Source organism: Delphinus delphis, chromosome 10, assembly GCF_949987515.2.
Source record: "Delphinus delphis chromosome 10, mDelDel1.2, whole genome shotgun sequence".
In the NCBI taxonomy this organism is placed as follows: Eukaryota; Metazoa; Chordata; class Mammalia; order Artiodactyla; family Delphinidae; genus Delphinus; species Delphinus delphis.
In genome coordinates this window covers 19,494,337-19,508,164 of record NC_082692.2, presented here as the reverse complement: position 1 = coordinate 19,508,164, position 13,828 = coordinate 19,494,337, and the positions used below count along the sequence as shown (strand labels likewise).

General features: G+C 47.4%; 2 protein-coding genes across 5 annotated transcripts in view; one reads left to right on the top strand and one right to left on the bottom strand.

The window, feature by feature from the left end:
- The window catches only part of ALDH5A1 (aldehyde dehydrogenase 5 family member A1), a 31,223-nt gene extending 24,657 nt beyond the window's left edge, over positions 1–6,566 (bottom strand). For 3 of the 4 annotated variants that reach the window (XM_060023555.2, XM_060023557.2, XM_060023556.1), the window contains exons 1-2: positions 6,036–6,566; positions 38–121 (exon numbers count right to left, since the gene is read on the bottom strand). In XM_060023555.2, the coding sequence (XP_059879538.1) occupies positions 38–121; positions 6,036–6,362 (411 nt within the window). In that variant the 5' untranslated portion in view covers positions 6,363–6,566. The remainder of the gene's footprint in view (positions 1–37; positions 122–6,035) is intronic. The other variant, XM_060023554.1, reaches the window with a different exon arrangement.
- A 4,529-nt stretch (positions 6,567–11,095) lies between these two features.
- GPLD1 (glycosylphosphatidylinositol specific phospholipase D1) overlaps positions 11,096–13,828 on the top strand; it is a 45,144-nt gene continuing 42,411 nt past the window's right edge. The window contains exons 1-2 of the mRNA XM_060023815.1: positions 11,096–11,302; positions 12,291–12,340. Coding sequence (XP_059879798.1) covers positions 11,206–11,302; positions 12,291–12,340 — 147 coding nt within the window. The 5' untranslated portion in view covers positions 11,096–11,205. The remainder of the gene's footprint in view (positions 11,303–12,290; positions 12,341–13,828) is intronic.

Sequence of the window (13,828 nt, the reverse complement as noted above, 5' to 3'; positions counted from 1 at the left end):
AATTTCTTCAGGTAGTAAGTTAGCGTCCTGAACTTACACTTTCAGCTGTGATTATCTTGGCAAGGTCATCCTTATTTTGTATCATTAAGTCGTACCATTTCCGAAGTAAAGAACTCCTCTCCTGAAAAAGAATTAAAAAATAGTAAAATGCCAAGTGTAAGAGAGACTATTAAATAATCTTCAGTTTCCTAAAATATTTGCTGTGTGGTCTCATTCTTGGGGAGACATACATTGCCCTTTTTTTTAAATTGAGGTATAATTGACACACATTATATTTGTTTCAGGTGTACAGATCTTTCTTTGATAAGTGATAACAAAGATCCAATTTTCAAGTTGCATCTAACAAGGTGTGCGGAGTCATAAATTGTAAGAGAGAAAAAAGTTCTGTGGAACAGCTGTTATTATTTATGGTAAATATGAATAACTTGAATTTCACCACACTAAGGTATAGTTCCTTACTTTAAAAAAAAGGTATGTTTCATTGCAGTGAAATACACTAAAATTTGCCATCTTAATCATTTTTAAGTGTGCAGTTCAGTGGCATTAAGCACATTCACAGTGTTGTGCGACAGTCACCACCATCCATCTCCCAGAATGCTTTTCGTCTTGCAGAACGGAGACTCTGTACCTGTTAAACAATAACTCTCCACTCCCCGCAGCCTCTGACAAGCACGATTCTACTTTCTGTCTCTGTGAACTGGACTGCTCTAGGTACCTTATATAGGTAGAACCATACAGCCTTTGTCCCGTGACAGGCTTATTTCACTCAACACAATGTCCTCAAGTATAGTTCTTTATTTTAACGACTCACTGGCTAGTTAAATCTGTCCCACAGACTGGGGTGGAGGTTGCAGGGTGTGTAAGGCATCTGAAGGGGTTTTGCACACTTAAGAAGAGGGCCCAGGCACAACACCGTGGATGCCCTTGATGCCACTGAACGGTACACTTGCAAATGGCTAAAATGGTAAGTTTTATGTTATGTACATTTTATCACAGTTTTTTAAAATTTCCAAAGATAAAAGGATGAATGAATAAATTGGATTATTAAGTATATTATGGAAGAAATGGTTTCTTAAAAAAAATTTTTTTAGGGCTTCCCTGGTGGCGCAGTGGTTGAGAGTCCGCCTGCCGATGCAGGGGACACGGGTTCGTGCCCTGGTCCGGGAAGATCCCACATGCCGCGGAGCGGCTGGGCCCGTGAGCCATGGCCGCTGAGCCTGCGCGTCCGGAGCCTGTGGTCCGCGACGGGAGAGGCCACAACAGTGAGAGGCCCGCGTACCGCAAAAAAAGAAAAACAAAAAAAAATTTTTTTAAAGGAACTCATATAAAACCATAAAAAAAAAGAGGGCCCAGAGAATCCAGGTCAACCAGGCCACACAGAGGTGCCCCGAAGGAAGATGTGCCCCCGAGCTCTGGCTTCCTGCATCCAAACAGGTGTATCCGAAGCAAAGGAGAATCTTTGGTTTATTCCTACCTGCTGAAAGGTTGCCCACAGCAACGAGCAAAGCTTGTTTGTGATTCTGTCATCCTAATCCATCCAGCAGGTGTTAAGATTTAAATTATTTTCTCATTCCACTCATGAGCAGGGAGCCTGAGACTGTAAGCACCACTAACCATCTTTCTCTGGGTTCTTTCCCTTCCCTATTTTGGATAAGCTAATAAGCTTCGTTATCTTAGCTCTCAAGGGCGTTGTTGAGATGAAGTCTTCTGAATCTCCAACCCCCAGAGAACAGGCATTGACAGCTCTTAAAACAGTATTACTGCAGTAATTTCACCCTCACTCTGTGCAACACTGGTTAAGAATCTGATGACTGTGGGCCTGTGTGCTGTGACTTATTCTGGGTAAGAAAGGAAAGACTAAAATCTAGGAGGCCTGGATTAGAGAAAAAAAAGAAATGTGAGTAAATGGCCTGCAAGGAATAGAGCACCACACAGAGTCTGAGAGAGAATGAGAGAAGAACACGGAAAGCATGAGAACGGTAAGAATAAAAAGCAGATTCTGCTTGCTGGCAGAAAACCCAGGGTCCAGTCTGAACACAGACACCAGCAGAGGCCACAAACTGCCCTCGGTGTGCGCGGCCCGTGTTATGGGTTAGTTGCGCCTGCGCAAAAAAGGCGTGTTGGAGTCCCAGTTCCCAGCCCTTCAGAGATGGGGAGATGGGGTCTTGACAGAGGTCATCCAGTTAAGACAAGGCCATCGGGATGGGCCCTAACCCACTATGACTGATGTCCTTATAAAAAGGGGAAATTTGGACAAGACAGAAGCACGCACAGAGGGAAGATGACACAGAGAGACACAGGGAGAAGATGGCCATCTATAAACCAAGGAGAGAGACCTGGAACCGTTCCTTCCCTCGGAGCCCTCAGAAGGAGCCAACCCTGCCGACACCTTGATTTCAGGCTTCTTGCCTCCGGAACTGAGGTGACACATTTCTGTGGTTTAAACCACCAAGTTTGTGGTACTCTGTGACGCCAGCCCCAGGAAACTTCTCCAGCCTTTGTAAGGATCTGAGTAAGTGTGCAGGCCTCAGACAGGGGGCTGGGGAGGCTGGTGGTGGATGGAGTAACGTGGGGCTCAAATCCCAGACCCTCCACTTGAGCAACAGTGAAGTTACATAACCAGGAGCCTCTGTAAGCCAGTTTCCTCGTGCACAGCATGGCTCGACTGTCTACCTCACAGGGCCATTGAAAGGACTAAACAAAACGCACCTGGAGCACCAAGAACAGTACTCAGCTGTGGAAGGCACAACAAAAGCCCTCAAAGAGGGCCTCAGCCTAATCCCTGGAACCTGTGAACATATTACTTTACAAGGCAGAAGGGATTCTGCCGACGTGATTAAGGACCTTGCGGTAAGGAGATGATCCTGAATTACCCAGGTGGGGCCAGTGTAACCAACAAGGATGTCTATAAGAGGGAGAGAGGCGGGGCAGAGGCAGCGTGGGAGGCGTGATACAGAAGGAGAGGTTGGAGTGCTCTGGGGCCACAGACCACAGACTGCGGGCGGCTTCTAGAAGCTGGAAAAAGCAAGGAAAGCCCTAGAGTTCCTGAAGGAATGCAGCCCTGCAAACCCGTTTTGGACTTCTGACCTCCAGAACTGTAAGAATAAGTTTGTGTTGTTGCGTTTTGTTAAGTCCCTGAGTTTGGGGTGATTCGTTACAGCAGGCCACAAGAAAGTAATGCATCAGCTTATAAGGCGGTCAGTAAACACGTCAGTAACCATCTTTCCCTGAACTCCTCCAGGAGTTCACAGGGTGGAGAAAGGAGGTCATAAAACGCGTGAAAAGAAAGACGTGAAGTAATGCAAAAGATGTCAAGGGGAAGGGCGAGACAAGGGTACGGGCCACGCTACGGGTTCGGGGGAGACTGACGGAAGGCTGTGTGGTCCAACGGACGCCATGGCAGACATGATACACGAGCCAGACCCCAGGAATGGCGGGACGTGAGTGGGCCTAGAGAGGAAAGCAGAAAATAGCTGGGGGGCAGCGGGGCGAGCAGCAGAGGCCTCGGGGCAAGAAAGCTGCCTTACAAGCTGCGTTTGCGCCCCACCGTCCAAGCTGCAGAGGTGGACCCAGCTTCCTTAGAAAGCCGAACCCACCACTACCTTAGTAAGACGCTCCAAGGTCCTTTCAAGAAGCCCCAGGCAAGACCACCTGACTGCACCTGGAAGAGCTCCAGGGCACTGTAACACCCCGACACGGCAGGCTTGAGGCTGCGGGCCCTGGTGGGGCTCCAAAACAACGGCAGAGGGCCCAGGGCTCAGCCTCGATGCCCGCCCTTCCTGTAAATTCCCACAGCTGTAAGTGCATACGCGTGTTGTCTCTAGCTCAGGCCTCCCTCTCCTGACTCACGTAGCCAACATCCTACTTAACACCCTCACTTGGTGACTAACAACATCTCAGACTCAGTGTGTCCAAAGTTGAGCTCCGAAGTCTCGCCCCAATGCTGCTCCTCTCACCCGCTTCCCGTCTCTGGATAGTTACTCCTTCCTTCCAGTGGCTCTGGCCAGAAGCCCTGGGGTCATCATTCCGTCTTGTCTTTCTCTCACACCTGGTCTGTAATAATCTGTCAGGGAATCCAGTTGCCTCTACCTTCAGAATATATCCTTGATCAGAACACTGCTCACCGCCTGAACGGCTCCCACCCTAGTGCAGGCCCGTCAGCATCTCCCACATGAATCACCGGCACAGCCTCCTAGCCCTCTGGGCTTCCACCATTGCCCCCCCTTCAGTCTATTCTCGGCACTGGGAATAGAGTGAAACCCTTTGAAACGGAGCCCCGCCTCACTCGCAGTAAAACCCCACTCAGTCCCTAAAATAGCTCCGCAGCCCACTGGATCCAGCACCCTCCTCCTAAGACTCTCCCCCCACGTTAGTCCCCTCAGCACACAGGCCTCCTTGCTGATCTACACCTGTGTCAGGCATGCCCCTGACTCAGGATTTTTGCTCCAGCTGAATTCCCTCACCTCCTTTGGTCTTTGCATCTCATGTCCTCAATGAGGCCTACCCTGATGTTATACGGTCCCCCCAATTCATATAACCCCCCAGTACCTCAGAATGTGACTGCATTTGGAGATAGGGTCTTGAGTTGTTTTTTTTTTTTTTTTTGCGTCATGCGGGCCTTTCACTGTTGTGGCCTCTCCCGTTGCGGAGCACAGGCTCCGGACGCACAGGCTCAGCGGCCATGGCTCATGGGCCCAGCCGCTCCGCGGCATGTGGGATCTTCCTGGACCGGGGCACGAACCCACGTCCCCTGCATTGGCAGGTGGACTCTAAACCACTGCGCCACCAGGGAAGCCCGAAAGAGGTTTTTAAGGTTAAATGAGGTCATTAGGGTGGATCCTAACCCAATATAGCTAGTGTCTTCACAAGAAGAGACTAGGACACTGACAAGTTCAGAGGCAGAAGCATGTGAAGATGGGGGACAACGGCCATCTACAAGCCAGAGAGAGGGGCCTCAGAAGAAGCCAAGCCTGCCCACACCTTGATAGCAGATTTCTAGCTTCCTGAGCTTTGAGACCAGAAATTCCTATTGTTTAAGCCACCTAGTCTGTGATACTCTTATGGCGGCCCTAACAAACCAATACACCTGCCCACACTACTTATTTTGCATCTTGCCCCTTTTCTCTGGCCTATGATCCTCTTAGCCTTCCTTCTCTACCTTTTTTTTCCCTCATAGCATCCATCACTTCTAGCATATTTGTTTATTGTTTACAGGTTAGAACTCCCCTCCCACCCCTCACCCCCAAGTGAACTCCAAGAGGGCAGGAATCTTTTTTGTTGATTGCTGTATGGCAAGCACCTCCCACAGTGCGTGGCATAGCAGTTGCCCAGACAACATCTAATGGATGAATGAAAGCTACGACTCCCTCGGGTACTTGGACCTTATTGCTGGATTTGTATCTTCCTTCAGAGGGGGGATGCTGATGGACAGGGTGGACAGTCACTTCACTGGGCTGACTCCTAGGTGTCACATAATAAATGCTCTAACAGCCCCCATCCCGCACCCCCAATTCTCCACTATTCTGTCAGTTAATAGATGGAGCTCTCTAATCAGGCCCCAAACCTGGAGACTGGTCCTGGACTGGTCGCTTCCCCTGCTCGATTCTTTTCCCCAGTTCTCTCCACTGCCGAGTTCGTGACTCGAGCCCGAGGCACTCACTACCAGCCTCCTTGTGGACCACTGAAGATGCTCTGAAGTCACTCGTGCTCTCACCTTCCCTGACCCTTCCCGCCCTCCACCCCCAACACACATGCACACGCGCACGCACGCACCGGCCTGCTCGCTTGTAATCGCATGTTGGTGTTCTGCCTCACCTACTGGATACTTTATGAGGCTTGAGGCTGGGGCTGTGCTCCCTAGCGCCGGCACAGGGCTTGGCACAAAGCCGACGCTCCAAACGGATTTGTTGGCCATCTCTTTTCTTGTTACCATGACTGTCCGCGTGGTGTATGCCGGAGCATTGGGGAGGGGAGGTGACAGCTGGTTTCACTAGAGGGCAAAGCCCGATCGCCCCCTGGACCCGGCGCGCACTCACCTTGGCCGAGACCCCCCTCCAGCTGCAGAAAGCCTCGTAGGCGGCACGCACGGCGGCGCGGGCCTCGGGTACCCCGCAGTCGGCCACCAAGCCCAGCTCGGCGCCGCTGGCTGGGTCGTGCACCGGGAAGGTGGCGGCGGCCGAGAGCCAGCTGCCGCCCACGAAGCCGTCGGTGCGCAGCAGGGCCGAGGAAAGGCCCGCTGGGCCCCGGGCGTAGCCGCGAATCCGGGCCACCGGGTAGCCGGCGCGGAGGCGGAGGACCCGGCTGGGAGGCGTCCGCGGGAGGTGCAGGGCCAGGCAGCTCCGCAGCCGAAAACAGGTCGCCATGGCCCAGGCGGCGGCGGCAGGAAGCAGGCAAGCGAGCGTGCGCACCCGAGTGCAGGGATCCAGGCGGCGGCGGGGGCGCGCCGGGTGGCGGCGGACGCGGGCTGAAGGTGGCCGAGACGCGAAGCAGCGCCCTCTCCCCGCGCTCTTCGCTCTGCATCTCCGCGCAGTCTGGACCTTAACCCTGAGCGCTGGGCGGCTTGGCTTCCTGCGCGAGCTGAGAAGGGTCGCTGGGAGAGACACCTGAGGACCGCCATGCCGTCACCTTTGTCCCTCTCGTTTGTCTAACTTTTCCTTAGCCCCTCAACCGCTGTAAGAGAACCGCTCCCTCTCTCCACCACTCCCCCAAACCGGCATTCCCCCGCCACCGGAATTTGTGCTTGGCCCATGAATATGCTGGTGTCTGCCCCAGCTTCTAAGGACGTGATCACGATTCTTTATTGCCAATGCTCCTGTGCGCTCAGGATTTGGGGCGAGGGTTCTCCGAGGGGGTGCAGTGTGGTCCACCGTTCTGCTGCCTGGATGCTTTTCTAGGTGTGTGTCTAAGTGTTCTCTCCATTAACTGGGAGCAAGCAGGGGTGCCCATGATATAAGCGCCTTTGGAGACGAACAGACTTGGATCTAAGCTCAGAATCTGTTGTTGGCAAGCTGTGTAACCTTCTACAATTTATTTAACCTCCTTCCTCTCCTTTGTAGAATGGAACAATACCTACCCCATAGGTTTGTTGTGATTTAACATATGCTCAGTACAGCATTACTCAGTACGTTAAATTCAGCAGTGTTCAAAGCCATGCGAGCTGCCCTGGTTCAAACAACTAGTAAGACTAAAGTTAGGACACCTACTAGTCAGTGGGACCATTTTGTCAAAATCATCAACCAAGGTATAATCACAATTAGACTTGGCCTAAAACCCTGGAAGTAGCAAGGAAGGCTCAACTTCAATGAGGATAAAGATAAAAATAGCAGGCCTGTACTCGGAATTTGTGGGTTCAAATGAAGCCTGACTCTAGGCGTTGATTGGATCGCTAGTCTCAAAAAACTCTTTCTGTATCTCTCCTGAGTGGAGAGTCTCTTGCTGGCTTTTGCAGAGCTTGTGGGCTCTTTACCTTTTCTAGATTTTTATTTGTAAAAGGCCGAGGCGGTACTTTATATTTTGACTTTGGTTTTTGCTGAGTCACTGTCACTCAATCTTGAGTCCGTCACATTTGGCAGAAATGGGAATAGCACTTAATTAAATAGAGTTTAATCTTTTGTGTGAGTGGGTTCACTTTTGGGTTCTGTATTCTACTGAAGGAATTGGGAGGTGAGAGGCAGTCCTGATGGAGGCCACAGCTGGTTGGGTATCACATTCGGGACTGGGGAGCTGGTGTGCTTCCACCTACGGCCTGCAGAGGGAGCTCTACGGATAGTTGATTTCTAAGGGTTGGGGAAATCCATTCTGCTGAGCAAAAAGTCAGTCCCAGAAAAGTGAAGTCCGCTGGGGCTGCCTCTCTCGATCCAAAATTACTTTTTTTTTTTAAACTTATTTTTTCAAGGTTCTATTTCAAACGGTGCCCACTCTGCCTAGGGCCCATAGGACTTTTAGGGGAACACAAAAATATTGACCTTCTTATAAAATCAGAATAAAAAAAATAAGCTTTTACGTTCAGTATTAATAACCTTTATACCAATGCAGATGTAAAATGTGATTTTTTAAAAGTTTATTTTTATGAAGGAAGGGACCCTCCCCCCCCACCCCAACCAAGGCAAAAGTGCCCAGGGCCTAGGAAATTCACCATGTCCCCTGCCCTTCTCCCCAACTCACTGTTCTGTGCTCTTTGCAAGTTCCCATTTAGAGTGGGAAAAATTCCCTCCTGGTTCCGGGCTTGCTTCTAGGCCCGCCCAGAGCTGGCCAGTTGTGTTCACCAGGGCTTAAAAGGATAAGACCACCAGGTGACAGGGACCTTTCTTCCTTTCCCCTTGGCTTTCCCCTGTCCTCTACCTCTAATTCTCACTTTCTCCATCCTCTCTTCCATTCACTATAAGGGCACTATGATGACAGCAACATATTAGACTGTGCAGAAGTGAACTGAAATTGTCTGCTTTATCTCAAAAGTTTCTGGACCTCAAAATTTTATCTCATTTAACTGCACAAGGAGACCCACCTTCACTTCAAAAGTCCTACCCTGTGTTGGCTTCATACACCAATCTAAACTGTTATAAAAGGTATATTGCTGTATATCTGAGTGTAAAGTTTTTATTTTTAAATTCAATAAGGAATATAGTTACTCAGTAGAAGTCTGAGGTGCATCTTTTAGAAAGGGAACATTTCTTTTGAATGATAATAGTTAACATTCATTAAACACTTACTGTATACCAGTCACTTTTTTTTTTTTTTTTTTGGTGGTGTGCGGGCCTCTCACCATTGTGGCCCCTTCCATTGGGAGCACAGGCTCCGGACGCGCAGGCTCAGCAGCAATGGCTCACGGGCCCAGCCGCTCGCGGCATGTGGGATCTTCCCGGACCGGGGACGAACCCATGTCCCCTGCATCGGCAGGCGGACTCTCAAACACTGCGCCACCAGGGAACCCCTATACCAGTCTCTTTTAAGCATGTTACCTATATACTCATCTGATCTTCACGGCAACCCTATATGGTAGGCATTATTATCCCCATTTTCATGGATAATTTTATAAGTAAGGAAACTGAGGCAATGAAACTTTTAGTAACTTGCCCAAGGTCACCCCAATAGAAGGTAGCAGAACAGGGACCCAAATAAAACCCAAGGCCTTGTGGCTCTCAAGCCTGTATCTCCCCACTCATTCCTTAATATACCTGCATGTTTACCTCTCAGCTTGTGTCTCTATTTCCAGAAAAGCTCTAAATGGTAGACTCATGATGTCTATTATATAACAAAGCCACCTGTATTAGGAAAAGAGGGAGTGGGGTAGAAAGAAAAACAATTCCATACACCTTTGTCAGGTAGTTTTCTTAATATTGCCAGCTCCATTTTAACTTTCCTTTAAAAGTCATATCTTTGTTACAAGCAGCATTGTCCTACAAAGGCCCTATCTCAAAACCATCACACTGTACTGCCTAAGAAAATAATTCCCTCCCATTCTATTACATACCTAAAATTAAGTCATTCTGAATCTTAAACACAAAAAATATATGTAATGAGAAATTTGGCATTAATATGGCTTAGTTACTGAACCCTGAACCCATTTCTTTCTCTGGTGCTTTTTGGATAGGTTTGCTTTATTAAACCTGATTAGATATTGTCTTCAGGCAGTGTTACATTTTCCCTGTCGACCCTTTGCAACCCTTTACTGTTATTCATCGAATACTCCTGGGTCTTCTGGGCTTACTAGAGCCCTAAGTTCTAATTGCCTCCCCCTCACTTGCAGGCTTTGGAAAGCCCGGAGTGACAGGGGAGCAAACTCCATGGCCTCTGATGGCCAGAGGGGCATGGCAACCTGTACACGTGTGTGTGGGGCGGGCTGGAGGACGTGGGGAGGGCACCCTCTGTCTGTGGAGGGGAGACTGCTGGCTCTTCAGCTTCAGCTGGTGGTCACATCACATGGGAATGTCAGTTCATGTAGCCAGTTTGTTGTTTTGCTTTTTTAAAGAGAGCTAGAAATCTAAGTTTCTATGTGGATTTTCCCCATTAAAAAAAAAAAAAGTTGGCCTAAATTTATAAAACACCCTATTTGCCAAACAAAACACATCAGCTTATGGCCTCTGACCTACAAACAGGAGCAGCAGGGCCTCATGCCATCAGGGTTGAGGGAGAGCTCTAGGATTCCTTTCCTTGGGGCTTTGCAGATGCAGAGTTAGGGTTACAGAGGAAACTTGGCAGACACCTCAGGGTCTCAAATCATCCCATCTTCTATTCTTCTCTTCCGTTTGGCTAACCTGAGAAGGAATACCGTGTCCTCCCACTCTTTTAAAATCTCCTTTCTTGTTTTTAAGGTATAATATGCATAATTCGAGCTTTAAGATCACCATCATTTCTATGAAGAGTTAAACCTAATGTTTCCCATGGGTTAAGTGCTATAGATTGGATACTTTGTCAGATGTATTCTGAACCTAGCATTTTCTGAATCCTCCTTTCTTGGTCCTAAATCTGTCTCTCCCCACTTGCCCCTCCGCTCCCCACCCACCGACAGTGGTATTGGCATCTTTGTTTGGGCTGCAGGAATCTGACCAGGCAGCAAGCTCTGGATAAGCCCTATAAGAATAGCCAGAGATAAAAAGACCAGGAGTGGCTGCTGTTGTGTAATCAATCCCACACAAGTGTCATAATTTGTTGCCAGATACTGAAAGAGAAGCTGGTTCCAGCTGATCGTCATAAAAGATTTCCCAGCCCTTGTGGCTTCAGAGGCTAAGGAGACAGGGTAACCAGACGTACGTGTGGAAAGATGCAAGAGAAATCGGCTCTTGTAAGGTGAGGTGGTCCAATATACTTATTATCAATAGAGACAGGTGAGTCTTTTTTTTTTTTTTTAAAGAAAGCGAAGAATATTTGGAGACAACTTTGCTTGTGTCTCCGTCCAGATTTCATGTTAAAAAGAAATCCAGGGGAAAGCGGGGTCAGAAGATGGGAATGCACCACCTGGAGGCATTTAGATTTCAGTTTATCGCTTTTTTTCTTTCCCAGGTGGAGTTTGTTTGCTGTTCTGGTGAAGTTAAACAGTAGTTAAACAGTTGACTTCACTGGAAAATATTATTTTGAAATGAGCCTGGGTTTCCCGTGTCAGTGACCTGCTTAGTGGGAAAGCAGTGGGTCTGGGCCAGGATTTCAGACTCCGTGCTGCCGCAGCTCTGAGCATTTCTCGTCACCATAGGAGCAGGGAGTAATGAGAGCATGTCTACTTTCAGATTCTGGTCAGGAGTGCTGATTGCACTGGGCTCCCTCTGCCCTAGAAGTTCACCGTGTGGCATTTCAACACACGTAGAAATAGGTAAGTGCCGACCCCTTGTCATGGTATTAAGGACAGTATATCTGTCAGAAATGTTAAGGGATTTAAAGTCTAATGCGTGTATTGATAATGAGTTTCCCTGCTGCACTGAGCCGTGGGGCAGTGGAGAAGAAAAAGCCAGAGATGGAGTCGTCCAGGATTGGGGATTGACTACTGGGGTGAGGTCCGTGGAGGAACAGGAAGCCTCTTTGGTCATTGGGTCCCTGGCTGTTTCTCTGCGTGGGGAAATAGGAACTGGATAAACTAGGGGTTCCCATGAAGCAGAAGAACTGACAGAGTGGGAGAGGAGAAAGACGGGTGGAATATGGTAGGAGTGAGGAATTTATGCTTGTTTTTACATTTCCAAGTATATGTAAAGGACCATGTGTGGCCACGGGAGTGGGTCCCCTGAGTCAAGTGGCTTTAAAGATGGTTGGCTTTAGGGAGGGCAAGGAATGGTCCCTGGCACTAGAAATGCCCAGAATGATGGCAGTATTTGGGGAACACGGGTACAGCAAGCTAGTGCCTATGAGCTCAGGGGCAAAGGCTGAGTTACCTGGATAGAGGTAAATGGTAACACAAAAAGTTGTTTCTTGGACAAAATGTATTTGTAATGTTTTTTAACTCTTTAGATAAAAACAATAACAATATTTTATAGTTATGCTACTTCTAGAAGATTCAAAACAGAGCAAGATTACAAATAAAATATAAAAATTTATCAATGCAAAACACCTAGAATATTGAGCTCAGCTGGGCAAGAACTATATTATCACAGAATTCTATGATCTGAAAGGACACTAGAGGTCACTGAGTCCAGTTCCTTTATTTTACAGCAGAGGAAACTGATCCCAGGGAGTTTTCACAGCTCACTTGTTAGTGACCTGGTCAAGAATTACATATCCTGACAGCTGGTCCAGTGTTCTTTCCATTAAACATCTATTGCTGGGCTTCCCTGGTGGCACAGTGGTTAAGAATCTGCCTGCAATTGCAGGGGACACAGGTTCGAGCCCTGGTCTGGGAAGATCTCACATGCCGCGGAGCAACTAAGCCTGTGCACCACAACTACTGAGCCTGCGCTCTAGAGCCCGCGAGCCACAACTGTTGAAGCCTGCGCACCTAGAGCCTGTGCTCTGCAACAAGAGAAGCCACCGCGATGAGAAGCCCGTGCGCCGCAACGAAGAGTAGCCTCCGCTCGCCACAACTAGAGAAAAGCCCACGCGCAGCAATGAAGACCCAATGCAGCCAAAAATAAATAAATAAAATAAATTTATTAAGAAACCCAAATATCTATTGCTAAAAGGGAGTCAGGCGACAGTGGAAAAGAAAATTGGACCTAGGTTCTAGTACCAGCTCTGCTGTAAACTACATGAGTGACTCTGAAAAATTCACTTTCTCTCTCTCTCCTTCTTCCGCAAAATGAGAGGGCTGAACTTCTTAATGAATTCTAAATTATTTTGCACATCTAAGTTCTCTGAAAATGAAATTGCTGAAATTATAGCAGTGGGCCAAAGAGGAACAAATATAAGTGGGAATATTCAAGTTTTTAATCTTTGGATTTTAAAAATTAGACATGAAATCTAAAAATTTTTAAAAATCAGATAATTATGTTTCTTCAGTAGTTGCAAAACAGGTGCTAATAATATGTTAATATATATTAATCTAATATATGCTCAATATAAAACATGTAATAAAAAATAATAAACATGTTTATGTGGACATAATTGAAGGCAACTCCTAATCTGCACACTGAATATTTTTCTATAAAAGGCAATTAAAACAACACTTATTTACTAATAACTTAGATTTCATAAATATCCTGGTTCTTGTTTTCACCTCTTACGTAGGCCTGTGTGGATGGTTGACATTTATGTGAGTTAATTACTAGAATTGGCCTCATTCAGTGATTTGGGTTTATAAATCACTGGAATCCTATATACAGGTTATTTGTGGGCTGTGACCTTGTCTCTCTTATGGTATAAGTGCTTATAATATGGTAGTGGCTATATTTTTGTTGTATGAATTAAAAAAAAATTGGATGTGACTTCCAGTAGAAATAAGGTATCACCTCTGAATGTCTCTTCATAATTAGTGTTCGTTGATTCTAAGGAGATTCAGGGTGTGGGTGCACGTACCTTTTGGGTGTGGGCGTGTGGGTGGAGCAGGTGGCTTTTTGAGACTTTTGTCCTTCTGAAGTAGTCCAGTGATGAAACACTTAAGGGACACTGATTCAGTCCATGGTTTAGGCCCTGTATTGTATTTCCTACTTGGCTTTATCTACCCCAGTGAGCTGCAAAATATGATGATGACAACTTCTGTTTATTGAGTTCCTGCCATGTGTCAGCCATGAGCTCCTCACTTAGCATTTATTTTCTGTGGTTCTCTTAACAAACCTGTAAGGTAGATATTATTTACTTAATTTTACATAGGTGGGAACCGAGGCCTGGAGAGGTTAAGTAACTTACCCAAGGTCATAAAAGCTAGTTAAGCAGAAACTTTAAATCATCATGCAATTTTGATTTGTATTATAAC